Source organism: Papio anubis, chromosome 3, assembly GCF_008728515.1.
Source record: "Papio anubis isolate 15944 chromosome 3, Panubis1.0, whole genome shotgun sequence".
Classification (NCBI taxonomy): domain Eukaryota; kingdom Metazoa; phylum Chordata; class Mammalia; order Primates; family Cercopithecidae; genus Papio; species Papio anubis.
The window spans coordinates 113650299-113675769 of NC_044978.1; the positions used below are offsets into that span (position 1 = coordinate 113650299).

The window sequence follows — 25471 nt, forward strand, 5'->3', positions numbered from 1 at the left end:
GTTCATAGGAGTTTCACAAAGACTCATCTTGCTACCCCCGACCATGGCGTCCAGCTGGCTGTAAGCTAGACCTGCTCAGGCATGTCTAGTGACCTTTGCTATACTGCTTAGATGAAAAAGCAGGAACCTACAATCATTAACTATAGGGAAAACAGGACCTCATAAAACCTACAGAGCAAGGAGCAAGATATAATTACATAGCAGACAGGATGGAATTTGAGGTAGAAGTTCACTTACACTAAAGGAAAGATAGAACTTATCTCCTCACATCTCTATGTTGCAGGCATGCTGGGAGAGTCTTCAGAACACATCTCTTTGAACTCTGGCCCTAGATAACATTATCAAAACTTTGCCTGTTACTGCCTTTGAAATGAGTCTGCCTAACACAAACAGCTTGTTTTATTTTTTTCTTTTAATTTTTATTTCACTTTTCTTCCTTTAACATCCTGCCTCACTATATGTACCTAAGTACAAATTATGGTTCTGCAATTTATATGGAACCCTAGGCATGATACTTGGTTTCCTCATCTAAAACATATTATGATGTTTTAGATGAGGGATGTGATACCAGTCAACATCGTTGATATGAGAATTAAAATGTAATACTACGTAAAATACCTAGTTTCATGTGGCTGCATGGTGTACACTCAACATCTTAGTATGAAAATTGCTTTCAGGCCTACAAAATATCTCGTATTACAATACAGTGGCCAGAAAAGGCATGCTTTTGGAATACAATGTGATTTCCTGATAACAGACTTCTTACTTGTACAGATAACTTTGGTAGAATTTCCATGCATGACTGAAATCACTAAGGAACTTACTGTCTGGTTCCTTCATAAACAATTGAAGGCAAGTGTCAATCTGAAATTCTGAGTAGTTTCTTATGCAATGTACACTGTGCCAAGAGGTAAGTTGAGAAGCCTTGCCAACAAGTAAAGGAACAGTGAAGAAGATCAAAATATATTATAAGTTTAAGTAGCACATGCCTTTTCTTGCCATTTTTCCACTAATAATTTACTGAATATTAATCATAGGCTAAGTACTACCAGTTCTCTCCACTCTTTCACAGTCAATCTACTTGTAGGAACTTATATTCCTATTGTTTCTATTCCTTTTCCTCCCTTTCATGGGACTAACCCACGGAAACATGGATTCTTCTCGCACCATCTCACCACTCCACTGTCATTTGCAAATAATACTATGTTAAAATCTATCAAAGAATAATCACATTTGTTGTTACATTTAAAGCCAATACTTTCTAATTGTATCTACCTTCCCTATAGCATTTGACCATTTGACCACTCCCTCCTTTGAAAAGTTGTTTGTAGCTTAGCTTTAGTTGTATTGGTTTCTTCTGGTTTTCCTCCTTTATCTTGAAACATTCTGTTTTGGGGGGTTGCTTATTACCTCATTTTCTTCTGCCCATTCCCTACATATTGATAATTATCCAGATCCTACTCCTTCCAAGCTACAAGCCTTCTTTTCTGATAAAACTACACTTTCTCCCCTGGGAAATCTCCTATATCCACTTCTGTATTTAAGTCTCCTGAGCTCTAGGTTTGTATAGTAAGCTGATTACTGGACATCTTCTTTAGATATCTCATAACATTTCAAATTTGACACATTCAAAATTGAATTCATCATTGTATCCGTACCCTGCCTCAAACAAAGGGAGGAAAATACTTCTATTTTGCTATTTTTGTCAATGACAATCAGGCAATATCATAAACTATAACCTTGTCTTCTCTCACTTCCTTCATATTGCCTCAATTAGTCACCATGACATTTTTGGATCTATTCATGTAAACCATCTCTTCAATTGCCCACTTCTTATATTCAGTGTTCCTCTCAAGCTGCTGTCTTCTTTCAGTTGGATAACAACAGCTTCTTAACTGTTTTATCCATCTCTGATTTTATCTCTTCTAATAAGTGGTCTACTCTTAAGCCAGAGTGATCTTGGTAAATCACCAGTTTGTGAGAACCAATGAGTTAATTCATCTGTTTTGTTCCTCTAAAGTACTTTTAAAAAGGTGTCTATCACAGTTGTAGTAGTAACAGTAGCATCAGCAGGAGAAGAAAGTATAGAAGGAGAAAGAGCAGAAAGATATCCTTATTATAAATCTAATCCAGTGGTAAGATTAACAGTAGGATCATAAAATTTCCAAATAAATATCTTGCAGTCACAGGGAAAATCCCTGTTTCTATTTCCTCATTTTTATTTCACCCCTCATTCCCTGTCAGCATGGATCCTCTCCCTATATTTGATACTCCACTGAGTCTGCTGGTTACAAAGCTGCTGAAGAATTGTTACCACATCAAAAAGGCAAAAAAATTTTATGTTCTTTATTAATGCTCTCAAGTTTCTTTACTATCAAGAATATGCATAACTCCAGCCTTACCTCTTACTTTCTGCATCACATATTCTGAATTACATTACCCTAAACTCATTTACCTAGTGCTTCACACATATTTTTCCCTCTGCCTAGAACATCATGCTCCATTATTGTCCAGCTGATTGCTAATTGTCCTTCAGTTTCCATATCACTTTCCCTAAGAAACCTTCCATTTTTTGGGTAGGTATCCTTTATGTGTTTCCAAAGCATCCTGTTGTCATGCTAAATGCATATGGCTAATATTAGAGTTGATTGTTTAATTTATGTGGCATTACATCATAAATTCCATAAAGGTGGAACTGTGTGTGTCTTACTGTCCTTGCATGCTCAGCACTTAACGCTTTGGTACCACTGGATCTTGAATAGAGAGAGTAACTTGAACTATTATAAAAGTGTTAGAAACAGAAAGATAGCCATTATGTCTATTTGGAGAACTGGAAGATTCAAACTGAATTTATGATAAGTGGAGACAGAAAGTCTATGATTGGGACTGTAAAGAAGATAAAGGTGTAATAATAAACAGGAATAGTGACCAATGTACATTTATTAAAGAAAATAAATGTAGAAGATAAATATTTATCAAATACTGATTGATAGGTATGATTTCTGTTTCATACACTAACATTTCAACCTAATAATAATAGTTTTGAAATTCATAGTATCATTAGAAATGTTCAGTTACCAAATAGGTATCTTTGGGCAAATGAACTCTGTTATTGAGTAGAGGATTATTTATGTATTTTATTTTTATTTTTGTAGAGACTGTGTTGTTTTGTAGAAACTAGGCTGTTCTGCCCAGGCTGGTCTCAAACTCCTGGCCTCAAGCTATTCTCCCTCTTGGCATCCCAGTGTGCTGAGCCACAGTTCCTGGCCTAGGATTCTTTATCTTAGCAGATTCTTCATAGAATCATGCTATTATGTCTTTTTCATTGTTAAAATTTCATAAAAGGAATGATTTAACATGTAAATATTCAGTATGCTGTTTGGCGTGCAAAAATTACCCAATATAGCTTAATTATTACTAAAATTATTACATTATCACCATGTATGCTATCAGAATCTAAGAGTTAATTCTTTTTTCATTTCAATACTGCCTTAAAACAAAAGAAAATATATTAAATATATTATCTTTCACATAAAGAGCCATTCTCAATCCTCCATTCAGTCCCATTTAAAAAAGAGATAATGAGTTTAAGTTTTTATACTAAAACTCTTCCTACTAGTCAGTCTTGAACAAGTCATTTATCTTATAAGTGTTTGCCAATTTTAGACTTTAAGTGGAGATAATTGCATTTATTTGTTTTCATCTTACAGAGACATTCTAAGGTTAAATACACCTTGTCCTTTTGTATCCTCAGGCGCAAGTGTAGTCAAGAAGTAGGATGCCATTTGCTACTAGGCAAACATTCATTCTCAAGGTCTTCTAACACAGGTATTTGATGGTGAAGAGTTAATTACACTCTATTCCATCTGGAATCCCTGGGGCCTTATAATATTCAGAAAACAGTTCCCAATGAAAGAGATTGGTTAGATCATTATCTTCCTTCCTGAGAGTATAAACAACTCTGATTCATAAGAGATCTTCTTGCTTGTTTTGCAGTCTAAATGAAACATATTTCAAAAGCAAAACCTGTATCTTTATTAAAAATATAATTTTGTATACATGTGTTTGTGTATCTGTATTAATTTATTTTGTCTTTGTTTCCATAATAATACTATGTTCCTGTCATCATGCTTTTACGATAATATGGTTTTATCTGAAATTTTAAATTGGAGATTGAAATATCGACAATATCGAACAGCTTGTTATAAAACAATTAGCGAAAAGTTTTCTATTTTGTAAAATAAAAAGTAGGTCAGGGTTGAACCAAGCATGATAGCATCTGCCTATAGTCTCAGCTACTTGGGAAGCTGAGGTGGGAAAATGAAATAAGCCTAGGAGTTTGAGTTTGAGGCTGCAGTGAGCTATGATTGTGCCACTGTACTGTAGCCTGCATGACAGAGCGAGACCCTCCCTGTCTCAAAAAAAAAATTTAGGTAGGGGTTAGATAGATAGATGCAGAAATTACCATTTAGGGAACATCTACTATGGATCTGGGACCAGGTTTTCACAAGGACTTTCCATGTGTGATTTTTGGATAATTTGTATAGATTGTACAGATTTTCTTTGCCATAATGTCATTATCATTAAAATGGGAATGACTTTATGTTCCATTTTATTGAAGAGTTGTGACAATGAAATGAATAAAGCACTTGGAACAATCCGTGACACATACAATGATAAATAAAATATTAACAGTAATAATAATTATTATTTGTATTAAGTTTTTTTGGCTTTTTCCCTGAAAGAGAAGAAAAAAAAATTAATCAAGACCTTTTTATAGAGTCAAATAAAGTATTAGTTTAGGATGTTCAGAAAGGATGAAGATATAACTGTATCTTCATATTTTGTTAAATGAGAGGGTTCAACTTCAACTTTAAGTTCCATTATGGTGCAGATTGATAGACTTGAAAATTTAAAAACTTTGCCACTTCTCAGCATCATGATTCAAACCCTAAAGACAAAAAAGAACCACATAATAGAAAATATATTGGTTATGTGAAAAATTACAAGAATCTCAAACCAGTTATACATACATAGTAGAGATGGGGTCTCACTATGTTGCCCAGGCTAGTTTTAAACTCCTAGATTCAAGCAAACCTCCCACCTCGACTTCCCAAAGTGCTGGGATTACAGGTGTTAAGTCACTGCCCCTGGCCAGTTTTTAATATTTTAAGACAGGTATCATTACAATTACTAGGTGTCTTTTCTAAATGTTTCATAAAATTTGCTGAAGTCATCTAGGCTTTGGGAATTCTCTTTCAAGAGTATTTTATTACATGTGTAATGGTTATAGGACGATTCAGGTATTTTATTTTGTCTTCTACGAGTTTGGTAGTAGGTGGTTTTTAAGGAATTGGCCATTCTTTCTAAATTGTCAAATGTACTAGCATAAAGCTTACAGGCTTTTCTTCTTATGCTTTCACTGGTTATAGAATCTGTGGTTATATTTCGTATTTTATTGCTGATTTTAGTGATGTAGGTCCTTTGTTTTCCCATCTTTGTCAGTCTTTGTAGAGGTTTATTAATGTTATTAATCTTTTTTGAGAAATAGCTTTTGCTTTCATTAATTCTCTCCATTGTTTTCCTGTATCCAGTTTATTTCTGTTTTTGTTTTTATTTTTTACTTTATTCTGCTTATTTTAAGCTTATTTCATTTTGCTGCACTGAGAAGAAAATTTTTAAATATTGGGCCAAAACCTAGAAAGAACAGAATTCAAGAGAGTTAAATCTTGCTATTCCAATGAAGACATGTCTTGATTTCTCAGAAGTTACCTGAGACATGAACTAGAACCTTTCCAAGTCTTCTGGCTTATGAGGATAAGGTAGATGTCAGCAAAGGGAGAAGAAGGAGGTCTTTTATGACGCTGTACTTTTGATTGAACCCTGAAGACATTAGATCTAAAAATAAGTGAAAATTCCTTTTCTCTCTTCTTTTTGTTTCCATTTGTTTCTTTGAAAATGGTAGCATGACAAGGGGCTAAGGAGTTTCAGAGGCCTAGCAGACAGTAGCATCCCTGTGGAATGTGGAAGTGGCAGTGAGATCAGAGGTCTGATAGGGAGCAGAACACAGAAGGTGATCCGCGTGTTCAGGTAATTAGTCATATACAAAAGGGGAATTACCTGGCTGAGGTAGGGTTTCTCCACTCTAAAATTACTCTTCCACCCATACTGTACTCCTTGCCCTTTATAAGAAAATCCCTATATGAATCTCACACTTAAGGAATGGCATGGGGAACTATATGTAAGTAGGTGAAATTCTTCTATATGGTAGATTTATTTACCACATTTAATTATTTAATCATTTATTTATATCAACATGGATGCTTGTTTATTTCATGCTGCCAGGTATAGTCCCATACAATCTCATTTATTCATTTTTTAAGTTGAATTCTTAGGTATTTTAATCATATGAAGGAACTTTATGGGATGACTCCAATTATGAATAATTACCACACCCATAAGTGCTAACTGAGTACTTCCTAGTGTTGACAGATGTCGATTTTCTGTTACTATACAGAACACCATAAACTGGGATTTATAAAATCCAGAAGTTTCTTTGGCTCAGTTTGGGAAACTGAAAAGTCCAAGAGCATGGCACTGGCATCTGGTGAGGACCTTTTTGCTGCAACATAACATAAAAGGTATCACATGTGAGACAGCAAGAGCCAAAGAGGACTCACTTTTGTAACAAAGTCTCTCTGGCAATAATGAACCCACTGCTGGGATAGTGACATCAATCCATTCATGAGTGCAGAGCTCTCATTAGTCAATTAATCCATTCATGAGGGCAGATTAATTGAGTTTTCAACACATAAACTTTTGGGGAACACATTCAAATGATAACACATGATATTAGTCAGTCAACAAACCTTTAAAAAGTATTTCTATGAATTTATCTGGGCCTGAAGGCATTGCTCTAGAGATACAATTATTTGGAAATACTAAGCAATGAGATAAAAATTTCTGTAGGTTTCTTGGAAGCACAGAACCAAAACTACACTGGCCTCCTCTATGTATTTTACCACATGATGCTGTCCAAAGTTTTCATTGTCTCCAGTCCATATGGACTGTAAGCCCAGCTCCAGCAAGATGCCAAGAGCCTAAAGGGGTTGAAGTTTCCATGTGAAATTGAAGCTAGATCCCAGCCCTATTACTTCTCCAAAGAAGATACAACAGCTTCTGGGCAAGCTTTGGAAAGATGTAATTGGTTCAATTTTTATTCAGGCTAAACTGGAATATGTTATTCCACTAAGGACTGATGTCAGAAAGATATGTAGATTTATTATTTGCTTACTTACATCAATTATAATGTGGGCAACATCAACTATGAGTCTTACAAAATGCATGCTAACAAAGTTATTGGACATTATAATGTGAAACTTAAAATATTATGACTAAATGGGCACACAAAAAATGTATAACAACTGTTGTTTTCAGGGATTGATTCTGATTCCCCTGGCAAAGACTGTCCTCCGCAATATCTTAATAGTTTCCAAGACTCTCCAATTTTTGTATAATGAATAACTGTGTTAAACATTTAAAGAAAAACTTTGATTCTGAAAAACTGTAACTATTGAACAGGGTGCTCAGAAATCCATGAACTTTTCTCCAAAAAATAAGAAACTAAATCATCTGGATTTCTCCCCAGATTTGGCCTTTTAGTCTATTGTAGTCTAGATAAGTGTTCTACTGAAGACCCAAGGTAAATATGTAATGATCTTGTGTCTCCTCTGTGTTAATGAAAGGAGGCATTGACTAAACATAGTACAGAAAAAGAATAGAAAGGAACCCTAAAGCATAAATATTTCAAACTAGCTGAAGATAAATAACACTCATTGGAATTATTTTTAGATGTTTGGAAATCAGTTGTGTTATGTTAAAAAAAAATTGAGTTAGACTAAGGTAAATTTAAAATTAACTCATTTTGTAGAAAGTAAAAGAAAATGGGCTGGGCGCAGTGGCTCATGCCTATAATCCCAGCACGTTGGGAGGCTGAGGCGGGCGGATCACGAGGTCAGGAGATCGAGATCATCCTGGCTAACACGGTGAAACCCTGTCTCTACTAAAAATACAAAAAATTAGCCTGGCGAAGTGGCGGGCCCCTGTAGTCCAAGCTACTCAGAAGGCTGAGGCAGGAGAATGGCGTGAACCCGGGAGGCGGAGCTTGCAGTGAGCTGAGATGGCGCCACTGCACTCCAGCCTGGGCGACAGAGGGAGATTCCGTCTCAAAAAATAAATAAATAAATAAATAAATAAATAAAATAAATAAATAAATAAGAAAGAAAGAAAGAAAGTCAAAGAAAATAAGGAAGGAAATCATAGCTATAGTTATGCCTCCAAATTATATATTCTTTCATTCCTTCTTCTAGAGTCTTCAAAGTTCATGCACCATTTGTATTATGTACTAATGTCCTACTAAATGGAAAAATCAATCACAGAAATAATTTGAAATGCTTGTTTATTTTTAATACAACTGTAACAAGATGAATATTCTGTGTTACTACATCATTCCCATAGGTTATAGTTGTGCATAATATTTATAAAAAATAGAAAAGAAGAAGAGGAAGCAAAGAAAAAGAAAACAAAATTTAAGAGATGATATCAGGAAAAAAAAAAGTTTCTTATTTCTCATGTACATGTACAGCTCAATAAACATGTTACCTGGGCCAGGCATGGTGCCTCACGCCTGTAATCCCAGTATTCTGGGAGGCTGGTGTGGGAGGATCACTTGAACTCAAGGGATTGACACCAGCCTGGACAATATAGCAAGCCCCTGTCTGTACAAAAAAAAAAAAAAAAAAAAAAAATTAAAATTAGTTGAGCATGGTGGTGTGTGCCTGTTGTTGCAGCTACTTGGGAGGCTTGAGCCCAGGAATTCAAGATGAGCCTGGACAATATAGTAAGACCTCATCTCTACAAAAAAAAAAAAAAACACACACACACACACACACATTTAAAAAAATTAGCCAAGCATGGTTGCACATGCTTGTAGTCCTAGCTACTTGGGAGGCTGAGTGGGAGGATCACTTGAGTCAAGGAGGTCAAGGCTGTAATGAGCCATGATTGTGCCACTGTTCTCCAGCCTGGGCAAGAGAGTGAGACTCTGTCTCAAAAAAAAATGTTAAACAAAAATTTAAAAAGAAAATGTCACCGTAATCCATGATTATGTCTTTTCTAGCAATCTAAAACAAGAAAAAGTGGAGAATAATGAAAAGAAATCTTTAATATCAGATATTTTAAGTAAAGAAAAACCTTCTTAGATCTCAGTTCGAAACTTTAGTGTAGATTCCTTCATTTGCTCCTCATAGTGTTTATCAAATTTTTCATTCAGGGCTACTGTAAAGTGATTTTTCCAGTCTCCTGTAATTCCTGTAACAAAAAAGAAAGTGCAGTAAGTATTAAGTCTTCAAAAAAGAATCATTAGGTTTGCTAATTTCATAGCTTTCATTTACACCTAATCAAATATTATTCTTGTAATTCTCAATTTTAGGAATAAAATGTATACCATTAATGATATAGTTATTTGGGCTTACAAAGGTGGGCTTGTCCTAATTTGTTTAAAAAAATGACAAATTTAATTCTCTGATTCTTTCTTCTCATGCTACTTTATTTTTTCTTCTCAAGTTTCATCTTAGTTGTTGGGGCTCCCAGGATAAGATCCATGTTTTACCCGCTCTCGAGGTGTTAAATATCATCTTAATGCTGTTAGCACTAAAATCCAGACTTAAGCTTTATATACAACTGCCTACATGACTTTGCCACCTGAAAGATGGCCAAGTTTTTCAAATTCAATTAGTTCAAAAATAAATTCATTTTATTCCTTATCATATTGTGGTTTCTCCATGTACATTTTAATGACCTGTGCAATGTCAACACCAGGTATCTACACATAAGCTTGGAAGTTATTCCCTTAACCACATCTAATTCTTTACTGATATTCAGGCTTTCTTTATATCTACTGCCTCTTTACGACTTCTCCTGCTACTGCCAGCCAGAGAGTGCTTCCCTTCTGGGTAATTACAATAGTCCAGCAGGCTTTTCTTGTTTTGCTTTGCAATACACTTCCAACACTCACCTTGAAGAAGGAAGTCACCCTCTTTTTTAAACTGTTCAAGAGTTCACTTGCCCTCTGGCTCAAGGAGCTCTAAACTTTCCCACTGAAATAACCCAAAACCCAGAAGACAGAAAATGTGTATCCTAAAAAAATCAGATAGGTTCTGAGGGTATAGCAGCAAGCCACCATTTGCAAGTATGACAACTGTTTTAAATCCTTTGTAATATTTATATGTAGAATTTGGACAAAGGAAACAGATAGGCTGGGTGCGGTGGCTCACGCCTGTAATCCCAGCACTTTGGGAGGCTGAGGCGGGTGGATCATGAGGTCAGGAGTTTGAGACCAGCCTGACCAACATGGTGAAACCCCGTCTCTACTAAAAATACAAAAAAGCCGGGCGTGATGGCACACGCCTGTAATCCCAGCTACTCAGGAGGCTGAGGTAGGAGAACTGCTAATTCTGGGAGGCGAAGGTTGCAGTGAGCCGAGATTGTGCCACTGCACTCCAGCCTGAGCAACAGAGCGAGACTCTGTCTCAAAAAAAAAAAAAAAGGAAACAGATAATCAAAAGAGTACATAATTAAAATATAATTTGAGAATTGATTCTCTTTTCAGTGGCTCCTTGTTTTGTTTTGTTTTTCTCCAGTACCAGGTTTGTTATTTCTGTTATTTTAAAAAGTCCCTGATGCTCTCACTGACAATATGGTTCAAAGAGCAAGATTTGATTCTATTCTGTTTGTTTCTGCTTCCTCACATATCAATAGACTGGTGTCACAATACTCTGAATATCTGAATATCTGACATGCCTTTAAATTTGTTAACTGACTATATCTCATCAGGCTGTGCCTCCCCCCAAATAGAATATTTTTCTCCTTATATGTTGATAATTTTTGCTAAACAGAGCTATATTTGAATTTCTATTTTTTGCCACTTACCCTTGATAGGTGTTTGCCACTTATTAAAAAAAAAAATGTTGACGAACTATTCTAAACTTATTTCTTCAACGCAAAAAGAGATAGGAATAAAATGTTTCTGCGGAATTTCTGGTTAGAACTTAAAGGAACTATATGATATATGTTGTAACACTGAGGCACATAGGCTTGGTTAATGACAACTAGTAGGGTGTGATATTATTTCCAGTGCTGCGATTGAGGTGTCTGCTCGTTATTTTTAACATAATATGATGCATATACTAAATATCAACAGGTAATTGCAATATAATAGAAGTGTAACTTAAAGAGTGTGTTCAAATATGAGAGATTGTTGAAGAAAACTGAAGCTGGGTTCACAGGCATTAAAATAGCTCACTAGAGTTTTGCTTATAACCATATCACTTTGTGACTTCCTCTAGTATTGAGGCAAACCACAAGACTTTCTCACCCTTTCTCATGAAGGGCGACACTTTCTGGTTCATAATTTCATCTGGCAATGTTGTGTAATTTGTGGATGGATTGTTCTTCATCTCCTGGAATGAAGTATGATGTATAATCTTGTCCACAAGCTCCTCTGATGGCTTCCTCTCCAGGAAATGTATCAATTTTATCACCTCTTTTCTGATATCCTAGGGAGAAAAAATGTTTTGAGAACTAAATTGCTAAAATTGCTAAAACTGAATAAATCACTATCTAAATGAAAGAAAAAATAAACCTTTCTCTTTTCTCCTACTGATATTAGATTTAGATTTCTAATGAGGAAAAAGAACACTTTTGGAGAAAGTTTTTAAAATCTGTTTTAAGTATAATTTTCCTCATCCATAAAATGTTTATAAAAGATACCTTAAGAATTATTCAAAAAACTAAATGAGATAATATTTGCGAATGTTTATTGTAGTCCTTGATGCATAATCACACATAATAGATGTTATCTATGAATACAAATATCATACTCAAAACCTAAAGTCCCCTGTGAAAAATCAAGTTTGGGGGATAAAAATATGCAGGCAATTTTCATTTTTCTCCTAATTTATTGGTGTGAGAAACAAAGAAACAAGAAAAATTAAGAAAAGTTGTAAAAAGTCAAATACTCACAATGCAACATCAGTTGTCTATATACCATAGCTACAAACATCCCCATATCTGTGCCATTCCTATAATATACCCCATTATTCAGCTATATCACTCAGTGCAACTATTTGCAATACTAAAGTGGGGATAGTTAATAAGTACAAAAATAGAGCTAGATAGAATGATCTAGTATTTGATAGCACATCATGGTGACTACAGTCGACAATAATTTATTGTACATTTTAAAATAATTAAAAACTATAATTGGAATGTTTATAACACAAAGAAATGATAAATGCTTGAGGTGATAAATACCTCATTTACCCTGATGTGATTATTACGCATTGTGGGTCTATATAAAAATATGTCATGTACCCCTAAATATATACACCTACCGTGTACCGATAAAAATTAAAAATTAAAATTAAAAAAGACGATGCTTCAAGACACAAGAAAAAATATTATGTGTATATATGGGTGTAAAGTAAGCATCTCATATGTATGTGTACATATTTAATATACACACATAATCTTATTTTATATATACATATGTGTGTGTGTGTATATATATATACATATATATAGTGATAATATCTTGTTTTTTTTCCTACTGGATACATTGTAGAAACAAATAAAAATTAATTTGTGTATTCTTAGCCTTCTTATTAATTCAAATATAGAGGAAACCTAAACATGGCCATTATTGGCCAAAATCGGGAGTAAGCAGACATGGACAATTTGGAATGGAGGGAGTGGAGTAACTATTTAATTTTGTTTGTGTGCATTTCAAATTCACTGTCATTAGTAGTCTAGTTACAGAGCACAGTATTGGATAATATAATAAACTATAGGTCATGACTGCTTTTCTTATTCAAATTTGATCTAGTATTAAATTCTATAAATAATTTAACTTATAAAATATTATTTATGATTTTATTTTAAATAAATCCTCACCAAAAAAAACTCTAAAATTACTGAACTACTATAAAGGATTTTAAAGGTTATTCAAATATATGAATAAGACATGGAGATCAATCGCTTTTTTGGTGATAGTAAAGGATAGGAAAATAGAAGAAATTTCTCACCTCTTAATAAAGAAACTCATTATGTTTTCTTTGTTTTAAAAATTATGAGATATATGTATATATCTCATTTAAATAATAAAACTATGTACACCACCTACTACTTAACTTATGGAAAAAACGTTCACAGTTTTCTTAGTTTTTTTTTTTTTTTCTTTTGAATTCCCTTCACCCTCTACTCCCATCCCACAAAAACAAAACAACCAAAAAAAAAAAAAAAAGGCGGAGCAAGATGGCCGAATAGGAACAGCTCCAGTCTCCAACTCCCAGCACAAGCGACACAGAAGACCGGTGATTTCTGCATTTGCAACTGAGGTACTGGGTTCATCTCACTAGGGAGTGCCGGACAATCGGTGCTGGTCAACTGCTGCAGCCCGACCAGCGACAGCTGAAGCAGGACGAGGTATCACCTCACCTGGGAAGCGCAAGGGAAAAGGGAATCCCTTTTCCTAGCCAGGGGAACTGAGACACACAACACCTGGAAAATCGGGAAACTCCCACCCCAATACTGCACTTTAAGCAAACAGGCACACCTGGAGATCATATCCCACACCTGGCCGGGAGGGTCCCACGCCCACGGAGCCTCCCTCATTGCTAGCACAGCAGCCTGCGATATCGCGGCAAGGCAGCAGGGAGGCTGGGGGAGGGGCGCCCGCCATTGCTGAGGCTTAAGTAGGTAAACAAAGCCGCTGGGAAGCTGGAACTGGGTGGAGCTCACAGCAGCTCAAGGAAACCTGCCTGTCTCTGTAGACTCCACCTCTGGGGACAGGGCACAGATAACAACAAAAGCAGCAGAAACCTCTGCAGATGCAAACGACTCTGTCTTACAGCTTTGAAGAGAGCAGTGGATCTCCCAACACGGAGGTTGAGATCTGAGAAGGGACAGACTGCCTGCTCAAGTGGGTCCCTGACCCCTGAGTAGCCTAACTGGGAGACATCCCCCACTAGGGGCAGTCTGACACCCCACACCTCACAGGGTGGAGTACACCCCTGAGAGGAAGCCTCCAAAGCAAGAATCAGACAGGTACACTCGCTGTTCAGCAATATTCTATCTTCTGCAGTCTCTACTGCTGACACCCAGGCAAACAGGGTCTGGAGTGGACCTCAAGCAATCTCCAACAGACCTACAGCTGAGGGTCCTGACTGTTAGAAGGAAAACTATCAAACAGGAAGAACACCTACACCAAAACCCCATCAGTACATCACCATCATCAAAGACCAGAGGCAGATAAAACCACAAAGATGGGGAAAAAGCAAGGCAGAAAAGCTGGAAATTAAAAAAATAAGAGTGCATCTCCCCCGGCAAAGGAGCGCAGCTCATCGCCAGCAGCGGTTCAAAGCTTGACGGAGAATGACTTTGACGAGATGAGAGAAGAAGGCTTCAGTCCATCAAACTTCTCAGAGCTAAAGGAGGAATTACGTACCCAGTGCAAAGAAACTAAAAATCTTGAAAAAAAAGTGGAAGAATTGATGGCTAGAGTAATTAATGCAGAGAAGGTCCTAAACGAAATGAAACAGATGAAAACCATGACACGAGAAATACGTGACAAATGCACAAGCTTCAGTAACCGACTCGATCAACTGGAAGAAAGAGTATCAGCGATTGAAGATCAAATGAATGAAATGAAGCAAGAGGAGAAACCAAAAGAACAAAGAAGAAAAAGAAATGAACAAAGCCTGCAAGAAGTATGGGATTATGTAAAAAGACCAAATATACGTCTGATTGGGGTGCCTGAAAGCGAGGGAGAAAATGGAACCAAGTTGGAAAACACTCTTCAGGATATCATCCAGGAGAACTTCCCCAACCTAGTAGGGCAGGCCAACATTCAAATCCAGGAAATACAGAGAACGCCACAAAGATACTCCTCGAGAAGAGCAACTCCAAGACACATAATTGCCAGATTCACCAAAGTTGAAATGAAGGAAAAAATCTTAAGGGCAGCCAGAGAGAAAGGTCGGGTTACCCAGAAAGGGAAGCCCATCAGACTCACAGCAGATCTCTCGGCAGAAACTCTACAAGCCAGAAGAGAGTGGGGGCCAATATTCAACATTCTTAAAGAAAAGAATTTTAAACTCAGAATTTCATATCCAGCCAAACTAAGTTTCATAAGTGAAGGAGAAATAAAATCCTTTACAGATAAGCAAATGCTTAGAGATTTTGTCACCACTAGGCCTGCCTTACAAGAGACCCTGAAGGAAGCACTCAACATGGAAAGGAACAACCGGTACCAGCCATTGCAAAAACATGCCAAAATGTAAAGACCATCGAGGCTAGGAAGAAACTGCATCAACTAACGAGCAAAATAACCAGTTAATATCATAATGGCAGGATCAAGTTCACACATAACAATCTTAACCTTAAATGTAAATGGACTAAATGTTCCAATTAAAAGACATAGACTGGCAAACTGGATAAAGAGTCAAGACGCATCAGTCTGCTGTATTCAGGAGACCCATCTCACATGCAGAGACATACATAGGCTCAAAATAAAGGGATGGAGGAAGATTTACCAAGCAAATGGAGAACAAAAAAAAGCAGGGGTTGCAATACTAGTCTCTGATAAAATAGACTTTAAACCATCAAAGATCAAAAGAGACAAAGGCGGCCATTACATAATGGTAAAGGGATCAATTCAACAGGAAGAACTAACTATCCTAAATATATATGCACCCAATATAGAAGCACCCAGATTCATAAAGCAAGTCCTTAGAGACTTGCAAAGAGACTTAGACTCCCATACAATAATAATGGGAGACTTCAATACTCCACTGTCAACATTAGACAGATCAACGAGACAGAAAGTTAACAAGGATATCCAGGAATTGAACTCATCTCTGCAGCAAGCAGACCTAATAGACATCTATATTGGAAGTAAAGCACTCCTCAGCAAATGTACAAGAACAGAAATTATAACAAACTGTCTCTCAGACCACAGTGCAATCAAACTAGAACTCAGGACTAAGAAACTCAATCAAAACTGCTCAACTACATGGAAACTGAACAACCTGCTCCTGAATGACTACTGGGTACATAACGAAATGAAGGCAGAAATAAAGATGTTCTTTGAAACCAATGAGAACAAAGATACAACATACCAGAATCTCTGGGACACATTTAAAGCTGTGTGTAGAGGGAAATTTATAGCACTAAATGCCCACAAGAGAAAGCAGGAAAAATCTAAAATTGACACTCTAACATCACAATTAAAAGAACTAGAGAAGCAAGAGCAAACACATTCCAAAGCTAGCAGAAGGCAAGAAATAACTAAGATCAGAGCAGAACTGAAGGAGATAGAGACACAAAAAACCCTCCAAAAAATCAATGAATCCAGGAGTTGGTTTTTTGAAAAGATCAACAAAATTGACAGACTGCTAGCAAAACTAATAAAGAAGAAAAGAGAGAAGAATCAAATAGAGGCAATTAAAAATGATAAAGGGGATATCACCACCGACCCCACAGAAATACAAACTACCATCAGAGAATACTATAAACACCTCTACGCAAATAAACTAGAAAATCTAGAAGAAATGGATAATTTCCTGGACACTTACACTCTTCCAAGACTAAACCAGGAAGAAGTTGAATCCCTGAATAGACCAATAGCAGGCTCTGAAATTGAGGCAATAATTAATAGCCTACCAACCAAAAAAAGTCCAGGACCAGATGGATTCACAGCTGAATTCTACCAGAGGTACAAGGAGGAGCTGGTACCATTCCTTCTGAAACTATTCCAATCAATAGAAAAAGAGGGAATCCTCCCTAACTCATTTTATGAGGCCAACATCATCCTGATACCAAAGCCTGGCAGAGACACAACAAAAAAAGAGAATTGTAGACCAATATCCCTGATGAACATCGATGCAAAAATCCTCAATAAAATACTAGCAAACCAGATTCAGCAGCACATCAAAAAGCTTATCCACCATGATCAAGTGGGCTTCATCCCTGGGATGCAAGGCTGGTTCAACATTCGCAAATCAATAAACATAATCCAGCATATTAACAGAACCAAAGACAAGAACAACATGATTATCTCAATAGATGTAGAAAAGGCTTTTGACAAAACTCAACAGCCCTTCATGCTAAAAATGCTCAATAAATTCGGTATTGATGGAACGTACCTCAAAATCATAAGAGCTATTTATGACAAACCCACAGCCAATATCATACTGAATGGGCAAAAACTGGAAAAATTCCCTTTGAAAACTGGCACAAGACAGGGATGCCCTCTCTCACCACTCCTATTCAACATAGTGTTGGAAGTTCTGGCTAGGGCAATCAGGCAAGAGAAAGAAATCAAGGGTATTCAGTTAGGAAAAGAAGAAGTCAAATTGTCCCTGTTTGCAGATGACATGATTGTATATTTAGAAAACCCCATCATCTCAACCCAAAATCTCCTTAAGCTGATAAGCAACTTCAGCAAAGTCTCAGGATACAAAATTAATGTGCAAAAATCACAAGCATTCTTATACACCAGTAACAGACAAACAGAGAGCCAAATCAGGAATGAACTTCCATTCACAATTGCTTCAAAGAGAATAAAATACCTAGGAATCCAACTTACAAGGGATGTAAAGAACCTCTTCAAGGAGAACTACAAACCACTGCTCAGTGAAATAAAAGAGGACACAAACAAATGGAAGAACATACCATGCTCATGGATAGGAAGAATCAATATCGTGAAAATGGCCATACTGCCCAAGGTTATTTATAGATTCAATGCCATCCCCATCAAGCTACCAATGAGTTTCTTCACAGAATTGGAAAAAACTGCTTTAAAGTTCATATGGAACCAAAAAAGAGCCCGCATCTCCAAGACAATCCTAAGTCAAAAGAACAAAGCTGGAGGCATCACACTACCTGACTTCAAACTATACTACAAGGCTACAGTAACCAAAACAGCATGGTACTGGTACCAAAACAGAGATATAGACCAATGGAACAGAACAGAGCCCTCAGAAATAATACCACACATCTACAGCCATCTGATGTTTGACAAACCTGAGAGAAACAAGAAATGGGGAAAGGATTCCCTATTTAATAAATGGTGCTGGGAAAACTGGCTAGCCATAAGTAGAAAGCTGAAACTGGATCCTTTCCTTACTCCTTATACGAAAATTAATTCAAGATGGATTAGAGACTTAAATGTTAGACCTAATACCATAAAAACCCTAGAGGAAAACCTAGGTATTACCATTCAGGACATAGGCATGGGCAAAGACTTCATGTCTAAAACACCAAAAGCAACGGCAACAAAAGCCAAAATTGACAAATGGGATCTAATTAAACTAAAAAGCTTCTGTACAGCAAAAGAAACTACCATCAGAGTGAACAGGCAACCTACAGAATGGGAGAAAATTTTTGCAATCTACTCATCTGACAAAGGGCTAATATCCAGAACCTACAAAGAACTCAAACAAATTTACAAGAAAAAAACAAACAACCCCATCAAAAAGTGGGCAAAGGATATGAACAGACATTTCTCAAAAGAAGACATTCATACAGCCAACAGACACATGAAAAAATGTTCATCATCACTGGCCATCAGAGAAATGCAAATCAAAACCACAATGAGATACCATCTCACACCAGTTAGAATGGCAATCATTAAAAGGTCAGGAAACAACAGGTGCTGGAGAGGATGTGGAGAAATAGGAACACTTTTACACTGTTGGTGGGATTGTAAACTAGTTCAACCATTATGGAAAACAGTATGGCGATTCCTCAAGGATCTAGAACTAGATGTACCATATGACCCAGCCATCCCATTACTGGGTATATACCCAAAGGATTATAAATCATGCTGCTATAAAGACACATGCACACGTATGTTTATTGCAGCACTATTCACAATAGCAAAGACTTGGAATCAACCCAAACGTCCATCAGTGACAGACTGGATTAAGAAAATGTGGCACATATACACCATGGAATACTATGCAGCCATAAAAAAGGATGAGTTTGTGTCCTTTGTAGGGACATGGATGCAGGTGGAAACCATCATTCTTAGCAAACTATCACAAGAACAGAAAACCAAACACCACATGTTCTCACTCATAGGTGGGAACTGAACAATGAGATCACTTGGACTCGGGAAGGGGGACATCACACACCGGGGCCTATTATGGGGAGGGGGGAGTGGGGAGGGATTGCATAGGATTTATACCTGATGTAAATGACGAGTTGATGGGTGCAGCACAGCAACATGGCACAAGTATACATATGTAACAAACCTGCACGTTATGCACATGTACCCTAGAACTTAAAGTATAATAAGAATAAAAAAAAAAGATTAAAAAAAAAAGAAAAGAAAAGGAAAAGAAAAAAATCTGCTAATTTCAAATTTTTCAAATTATCTGCTCTATAGGTTTCACACTTAGGTATGTATCTGTAGACAACATATAGTTTGATTTTACCTAACTGATACGTGTTTTTGAAGCATATTCCCTTTGATTATAATATCTAATTATAATACAATGAAATACATTATATATAGATTCTTTGGTATATGTATATCTGGGTTGTTTTCAAATTTTACAGTTATTAAGAATGCTACTATGAAAATTGTTGAATATATAACATAATGTACACAAGTGAGAGTTTTTCTAGAGTATATGTCCAAGAGTAGAATTTCAGGATCTTAAACTATGTGCATGTTTGCCTTTGCTAGATGACAGGTTGTTTCCATGGTGTTTGTATCTTTTTATGCCATGATCAACAGTGTGTTACTTTTCACTGATTCGCATCCTAATATTTGTTATTGTCAGATATTTATTTATTTATTTATTTATTTATTTATTTATTTAGACAGAGTCTCACTGTCACCCAGGCTGGAGCGCAGTGGCATGGTCTCAGCTCACTGCAAGCTCCGCCTCCCAAGTTCACGCCATTCTCCTGCCTCAACCTCAAGAGTAGCTGGGACTGCAGGTGCCCGCCACCACGCCCGGCTAATTTTTTGTATTTTTTTTTTAGTAGAGACGGGGTTTCACAGCGTTAGCCAGAATGGTCTCGATCTCCTGACCTCATGATCCACCCGCCTCGGCCTCCCAACTGTTATCAGTGTAGTGGGTGCAAAATCGGTATCTCATAGTGATTTTTATTTCGGATTACACTGACTAACAATAAAACTGAAGAAAAACTAGATTATGGGAAAATGTTAAGCCCATAAAAATTTGTGTATTGATATTTCAACGTTCTCTTTACACTCTTCTTCTGGAAGTTTGAGTTGATATATGTGAGACCTTATCACTGTGTCTTACATACCAATAACTTTTTTATTTTTTAAGTGCTAATACTTAGTAAGAACCATTACTTTTCATCAAATAGCCTATTTATCTCACTGTGCTACGTTCTATGGAATTTCCTTAGCTCCATCTTTTACTTCAACTATTCACTATGTAGCCATGTCTAATCTATTATTGAACCCATCTCTTAATTTTCCATATTTATTTTTTAACTATTTTTAGAAATTATATTTGGTTAATTTTTTCAAATCTGCTCTGTCAATTTTAATAGCTTTTGTTTCTTTGTAATTTTTAAAATTTCATCTTTTATTTATTGAAACATAATAAGCATGGTTATTTTATAGTACCTATCTAACAATTGCAACATCTCTACATTTGAAGACTAGTTAATTACTTTCCCATGTTGATTCCTTGTGTGTGTGTGTGTGTGTGTCTATGTGTGTGTTTGTGTGTGTGTGTGTGTTGTTATTGTTTCATGAAGTCAAGTTCTTTCAAAGTTTTTCTTTGACATTTTTGAGACTTGCGGTTTAAAATGTATTTATTTTCAGAATATTTTTATTTGCTAGCTTCAAATCTATGCTAACGTATCTGGATTATTTTGGTCCTTTTCTTATAAAAATTTAGAAGATGGCTGTTATCATTTATTTAAAGGAATATTTTTGTATCCAGAGTATTTTCAAATGCCAACTCTTAGAAATTACCAAGTTGCTTATGTGTTTCAAGTTCCTCACCTCTTTCAGGTCTTCATAGAAAAGAAATAGTATACGTGGACTCTTTTCCTTTTTCCACCAAGATTTTACATGTTTATACCAGGAACCATAAGGAACTAAAATTAGAGAGAAAAACAGCGTGAAAGTGGTATCATCTGTAAAACTGCTTGAAAACTAGTGTTCAAGCAACAATAGCAACAAATAAATATAAATAGATGATCATGAAATGAGAATAGATCAGCTGTATATCCTAAGCAAAGTTCTCTGCAGCAAGAGAGGCAAAGTATGTTAAATAATCTGTGTATGTAAAAATAGTGTGAATTTTATCATTTAACATAGTTTATGACAAAAACAGTAGGGAAAGTTCTCTCATCAATTTGATTTAAAGCTTATGAGAAAATTGTTGAAACTGATGTGTGTGTGTGTGTGTGTGTGTGTAAAATCACGTTGTTAGTGAAGGGAGTTGACTTAGTGAAACTAGCAGTGGTCTAATAGTCAGAAGAATGCAGTTCTGGTCTCAAATTTACCATTTACAAACTAGATTTGGCAACTAAAACTAGTAACTATATGAGTATTTATTACACTATTATTTTACATGGTAAGGGGTGCTCTCCTAGGTACCCTTAGTGTCATTCTTACTCCAGAAAATTAGATTTTAGAAATGATGTAATATAACCAAATGCTGTCTCTTCCTTTTTCTTTCCCTTCCCTCACTTATACTAAAAATGTTTCATAAAATATAAAGCTGACAAAATAATATAATGTTGTGTGAGTTAAAAGGTTCTGCTTTGCCTGAAGTCATTGTATACCTCCTCTGTTCTTTGACTCCATTAGGGAATTTTTCTTTACAGAAAACATTCTACAATGAAATTTATAGTGATCTTATTTATCCCTTTGTAGTGATGCAAAATTATATTTGTCTGCCCTACAGTGGAGGTCTTGACAATCTTAAGGCATATGTTTTACTCATTATGCTTTAGTAGAACTTTTCCCAAAATGTAGCAACATACACAAAGCACATATACTTGTCTTGAGTTAATATTATCACGTGTAGATATGAAAACTCATTATTATTTTTCTTTATAATTGTTGCTACATGATCAGAATGGCCTTCTTTCGTGAATACTAGACTATCTTGCACCCTTTATTCCTCAAATCTAAACACTTGAGTCAAAATGTTTAATGAAAAAGAAAAACTTGCCAGAATATCTGCTCAAGTAACTCTTGACAAATTTGAGAAATCTGGTTAAAATATTCAGATTGCACACTGGGTAGAATGAGGAAGAGTTTTGTAGATAGTCAACCTTCTTTGTGAATTCCAGATTCATATAGAACCTAGCAATTTTATTGAAAATAAACGAACAGTCTCTCTTCTCTAATCTCTTCCCCCCTCCTTATTCAAGAGAGTTGTAATAACATAATGCAAAACATTTTTTCTACTAAAAAGAGACAAGGCTGAAAATCAGACACTGAGTCTCAATCTTATAAAGTAAAATTGCTACCCCCGACCCCAAACATACTTCTATATATTTATTTTTAGATGTTGGACCAGGGTGCTCAGATTCTGCCATCTATCTATATCTGGACACAGTATGGTTGCTCTAAACCTCCAGGTGCCTTTAGAATTTCTATGTTTTAACTATGAATCAGGGAAGAAAGCATACCAAAACAGATAAAAACTTTTACTCGGTGATGGCATTTGTCTTATATCACCTTGAAAAAATTCAGTGAAAAGAAGCTGTTCCTACCCTGTCCTTGCATGAATTTCTCCACAAACTCTGGAAAGGATCCAGGATTTGGATGACCAGCCACCATTAGAAAGAAATAATAAAAGGAAACAGCCACATCCTTTGCATTCCGGGAAAGATAGATTATCTAAGAGGATGAAATTGTATATTAAACCACTTAACATTTTTTTCAAACAATCTCATCAAGATTTTTTATAAAAAGGATTTATGTTTTCAAGTATAAACATAATGCATGTTCATTTTACAAAATACATAAAACATGTACAATTATTTATAAAGACATCTTCAATAACCTGAGATGGCAGTGGTTTTTGTAGTGTTGTTCTGTTTGTTCTCACTACAAACAGAATAACATTATTATGCCATTTTCACACATGATACCTCATTTGAGTGTTGTAAATTTTATCAATATAAATTAAGTCAGTTACATTATTTATTATTCTCAATCTAAAAGTGAAGAGACAAAGCTGAAATTTAGTAATAATATAGCATTGAGAGCAAATCAATGAGAGTAAACCATTTGACATATCATTCAGTCAACTATACTGTGTTCTGGTCTGTATACTACACCACCACTCTACATAATTAAAAAAATATATAGCTCTGAGGTCTCTTCACTTTCAATATTGCAGGAAAAAAAAATGCTTATGAGGTTCTAGTTATATGCACATTGATCTCAGTGAAAATATAATCTCTACCAACAGCTTGTTAGTTTCCATTTTACATGCAAAAGAAATACCAATGAATTAGTTATCAGAAAACTGTGGTTTTAGTTTCTAGTTTTGGCACTAAGAATACAAAGTACCAGTAATTTTTGACCTAAATGTTTTCTTTACTAAACAAATGATTTGAGTTAGATCATCTGTGGTCTACTCTAGGTCTGATACTCAATGTTACATGAAAAGACCTGTGAAAGTAAAGTCCAGTATCCTTATGGGCATCTACTTAGTTCCTCAGGCACCTAAGCAATGTCATGAAAGGATATTGTTGAGTCTCCACTGTTTGTGGAATATGATTAAAGTTACTAAATTGTCTTACCAATGACATTTTCTAACAATTTTATAGAAATCTAGCTTATTCTTAGATGTATAGCTCTCATTTTATAGCCCTCTTGTAAAAGCCCCTAAAACCTAGAGAATAAAAGTGAACATTTTTCATCTAAAATCCATCATTAGCCACATTGAACTTTTCCAATCTTACTTATAACTCTTCCTAGTTCTTTTCATCTGTTAGCTGAGAGGAACCCTTTGCCACAGTATGTATTAATTTACTTCAGAATTTTCACCCCTTGTCTTCTTTGTTCTAGTCTCTCTCTCTTGAATGTTTTCCGTTTCTCAAAATGCTATCCATATTTTGTAACTTGCCTTCAGGTCCTCCATGAGGTTTTTTATTTTCCCAGACAGAAAAAAAGAGTGATCTCTCTTTCCCTAAACTCCTATTCGTTTATATTCTTTCTTTTGGCAAATCTTATTCAATACCCCAAACTTTTTACTGTGCACGCTTATTTTTCTGTTCTCAAGGGAAATCCAGCTCTTTCCTGAAGATATGACTTGCACTGCATCTCTCTTGAGTCAAAGTTATCAGTTTCCCAATGATTCACTTGTGATTATAATCTATCTTAAAAATTCTGCACCTATTCCTATGATACTTTAACTAGTCTATACATCTCCTATCTGATGCCATTTCTAAGCGTGTAGTCATTCCCTTGCTTTAATTGAAGATGTGAATACCTGCCTCATGGTTTCATTCTCCATTCAAATTCTTTTATCATTCTGTGTAATATTATTGTTGGTATGTGTGATCTACTTGATTCTCTAAGTTCATGTAGTTATTGATCATTACTTCTATGTTACTTCAGACTTTTGTAATCACTTTTGTAACCAAATACTGAATAAAGCCTTTACCATAAAGGTTTCACTTTTGAAGCATAATCCTGAGCCATAATCTTTTCTTTCAAGAAATCTCGCTTCTTCCTTCTTCCCCATCAGTTATTCCACATACCTTTCCTACAATCACACCAATGGCTCAAATCCGTTGGCCTGTTATTTATATTATCCACTAGTCTGTTACTTTTTGTCATTTCCTTATCTTTATCACTTTTAGTTTCTGTTCCATCATTCCAAATATCCTTTATCTATTTGCATAAAGAATATTTACAAATATCCTCTATCTATTTGGTTTTTGTTGTTGCTGTTGTTGTTTCTCTGTAAATCACTCTGGAAATAACCAAACATGAATCCCTCCAATTATCTCCTACTCTTTGATAATGCTTGAAAAATAAGCAGTTTTGTGAAGGCTTGGACTATTATAAATGTATGGTACCTGTTTCCATTTGAGAAGTAAGGAGTTAACAGCAAGTCCACCACCTATCCTCCAAAGGAAAAACGTGTATTGGTCAAATCTCTTAAAAAATAATAATGACACATCTCCTGGAAAGTGTATAACTGGTGTTTACTAATGAGACTGCCCTTATGTATGGAATGACTTCAGCAGGACGCATATGGTCGATCTAGGATTGCTAATGATAAAAACAAACTAGCATGGAGATCTTTAATTTTTGTCTGTAGATCTATAGGAAATGTCAAATATGCCATGTAACAGATTACAAAATGGGAATATGTAATGACTG

At 35.7% G+C, this 25471-nt stretch overlaps 1 protein-coding gene across 3 annotated transcripts in view; it reads right to left on the reverse strand.

Moving 5' to 3' along the window:
- Positions 1 to 4724: 4724 nt before the first annotated feature.
- The window catches only part of SULT1E1 (sulfotransferase family 1E member 1), a 28330-nt gene continuing 7583 nt past the window's right edge, over positions 4725 to 25471 (reverse strand). For 2 of the 3 annotated variants that reach the window (XM_009206999.4, XM_003898815.5), the window contains exons 5-8: positions 22843 to 22969; positions 21116 to 21210; positions 11435 to 11615; positions 9205 to 9369 (exon numbers count right to left, since the gene is read on the reverse strand). In XM_009206999.4, the coding sequence (XP_009205263.2) occupies positions 9257 to 9369; positions 11435 to 11615; positions 21116 to 21210; positions 22843 to 22969 (516 nt within the window). In that variant the 3' untranslated portion in view covers positions 9205 to 9256. Of the gene's footprint in view, positions 4952 to 9204; positions 9370 to 11434; positions 11616 to 21115; positions 21211 to 22842; positions 22970 to 25471 lie in introns of those variants that run through there. The other variant, XM_017958784.3, reaches the window with a different exon arrangement.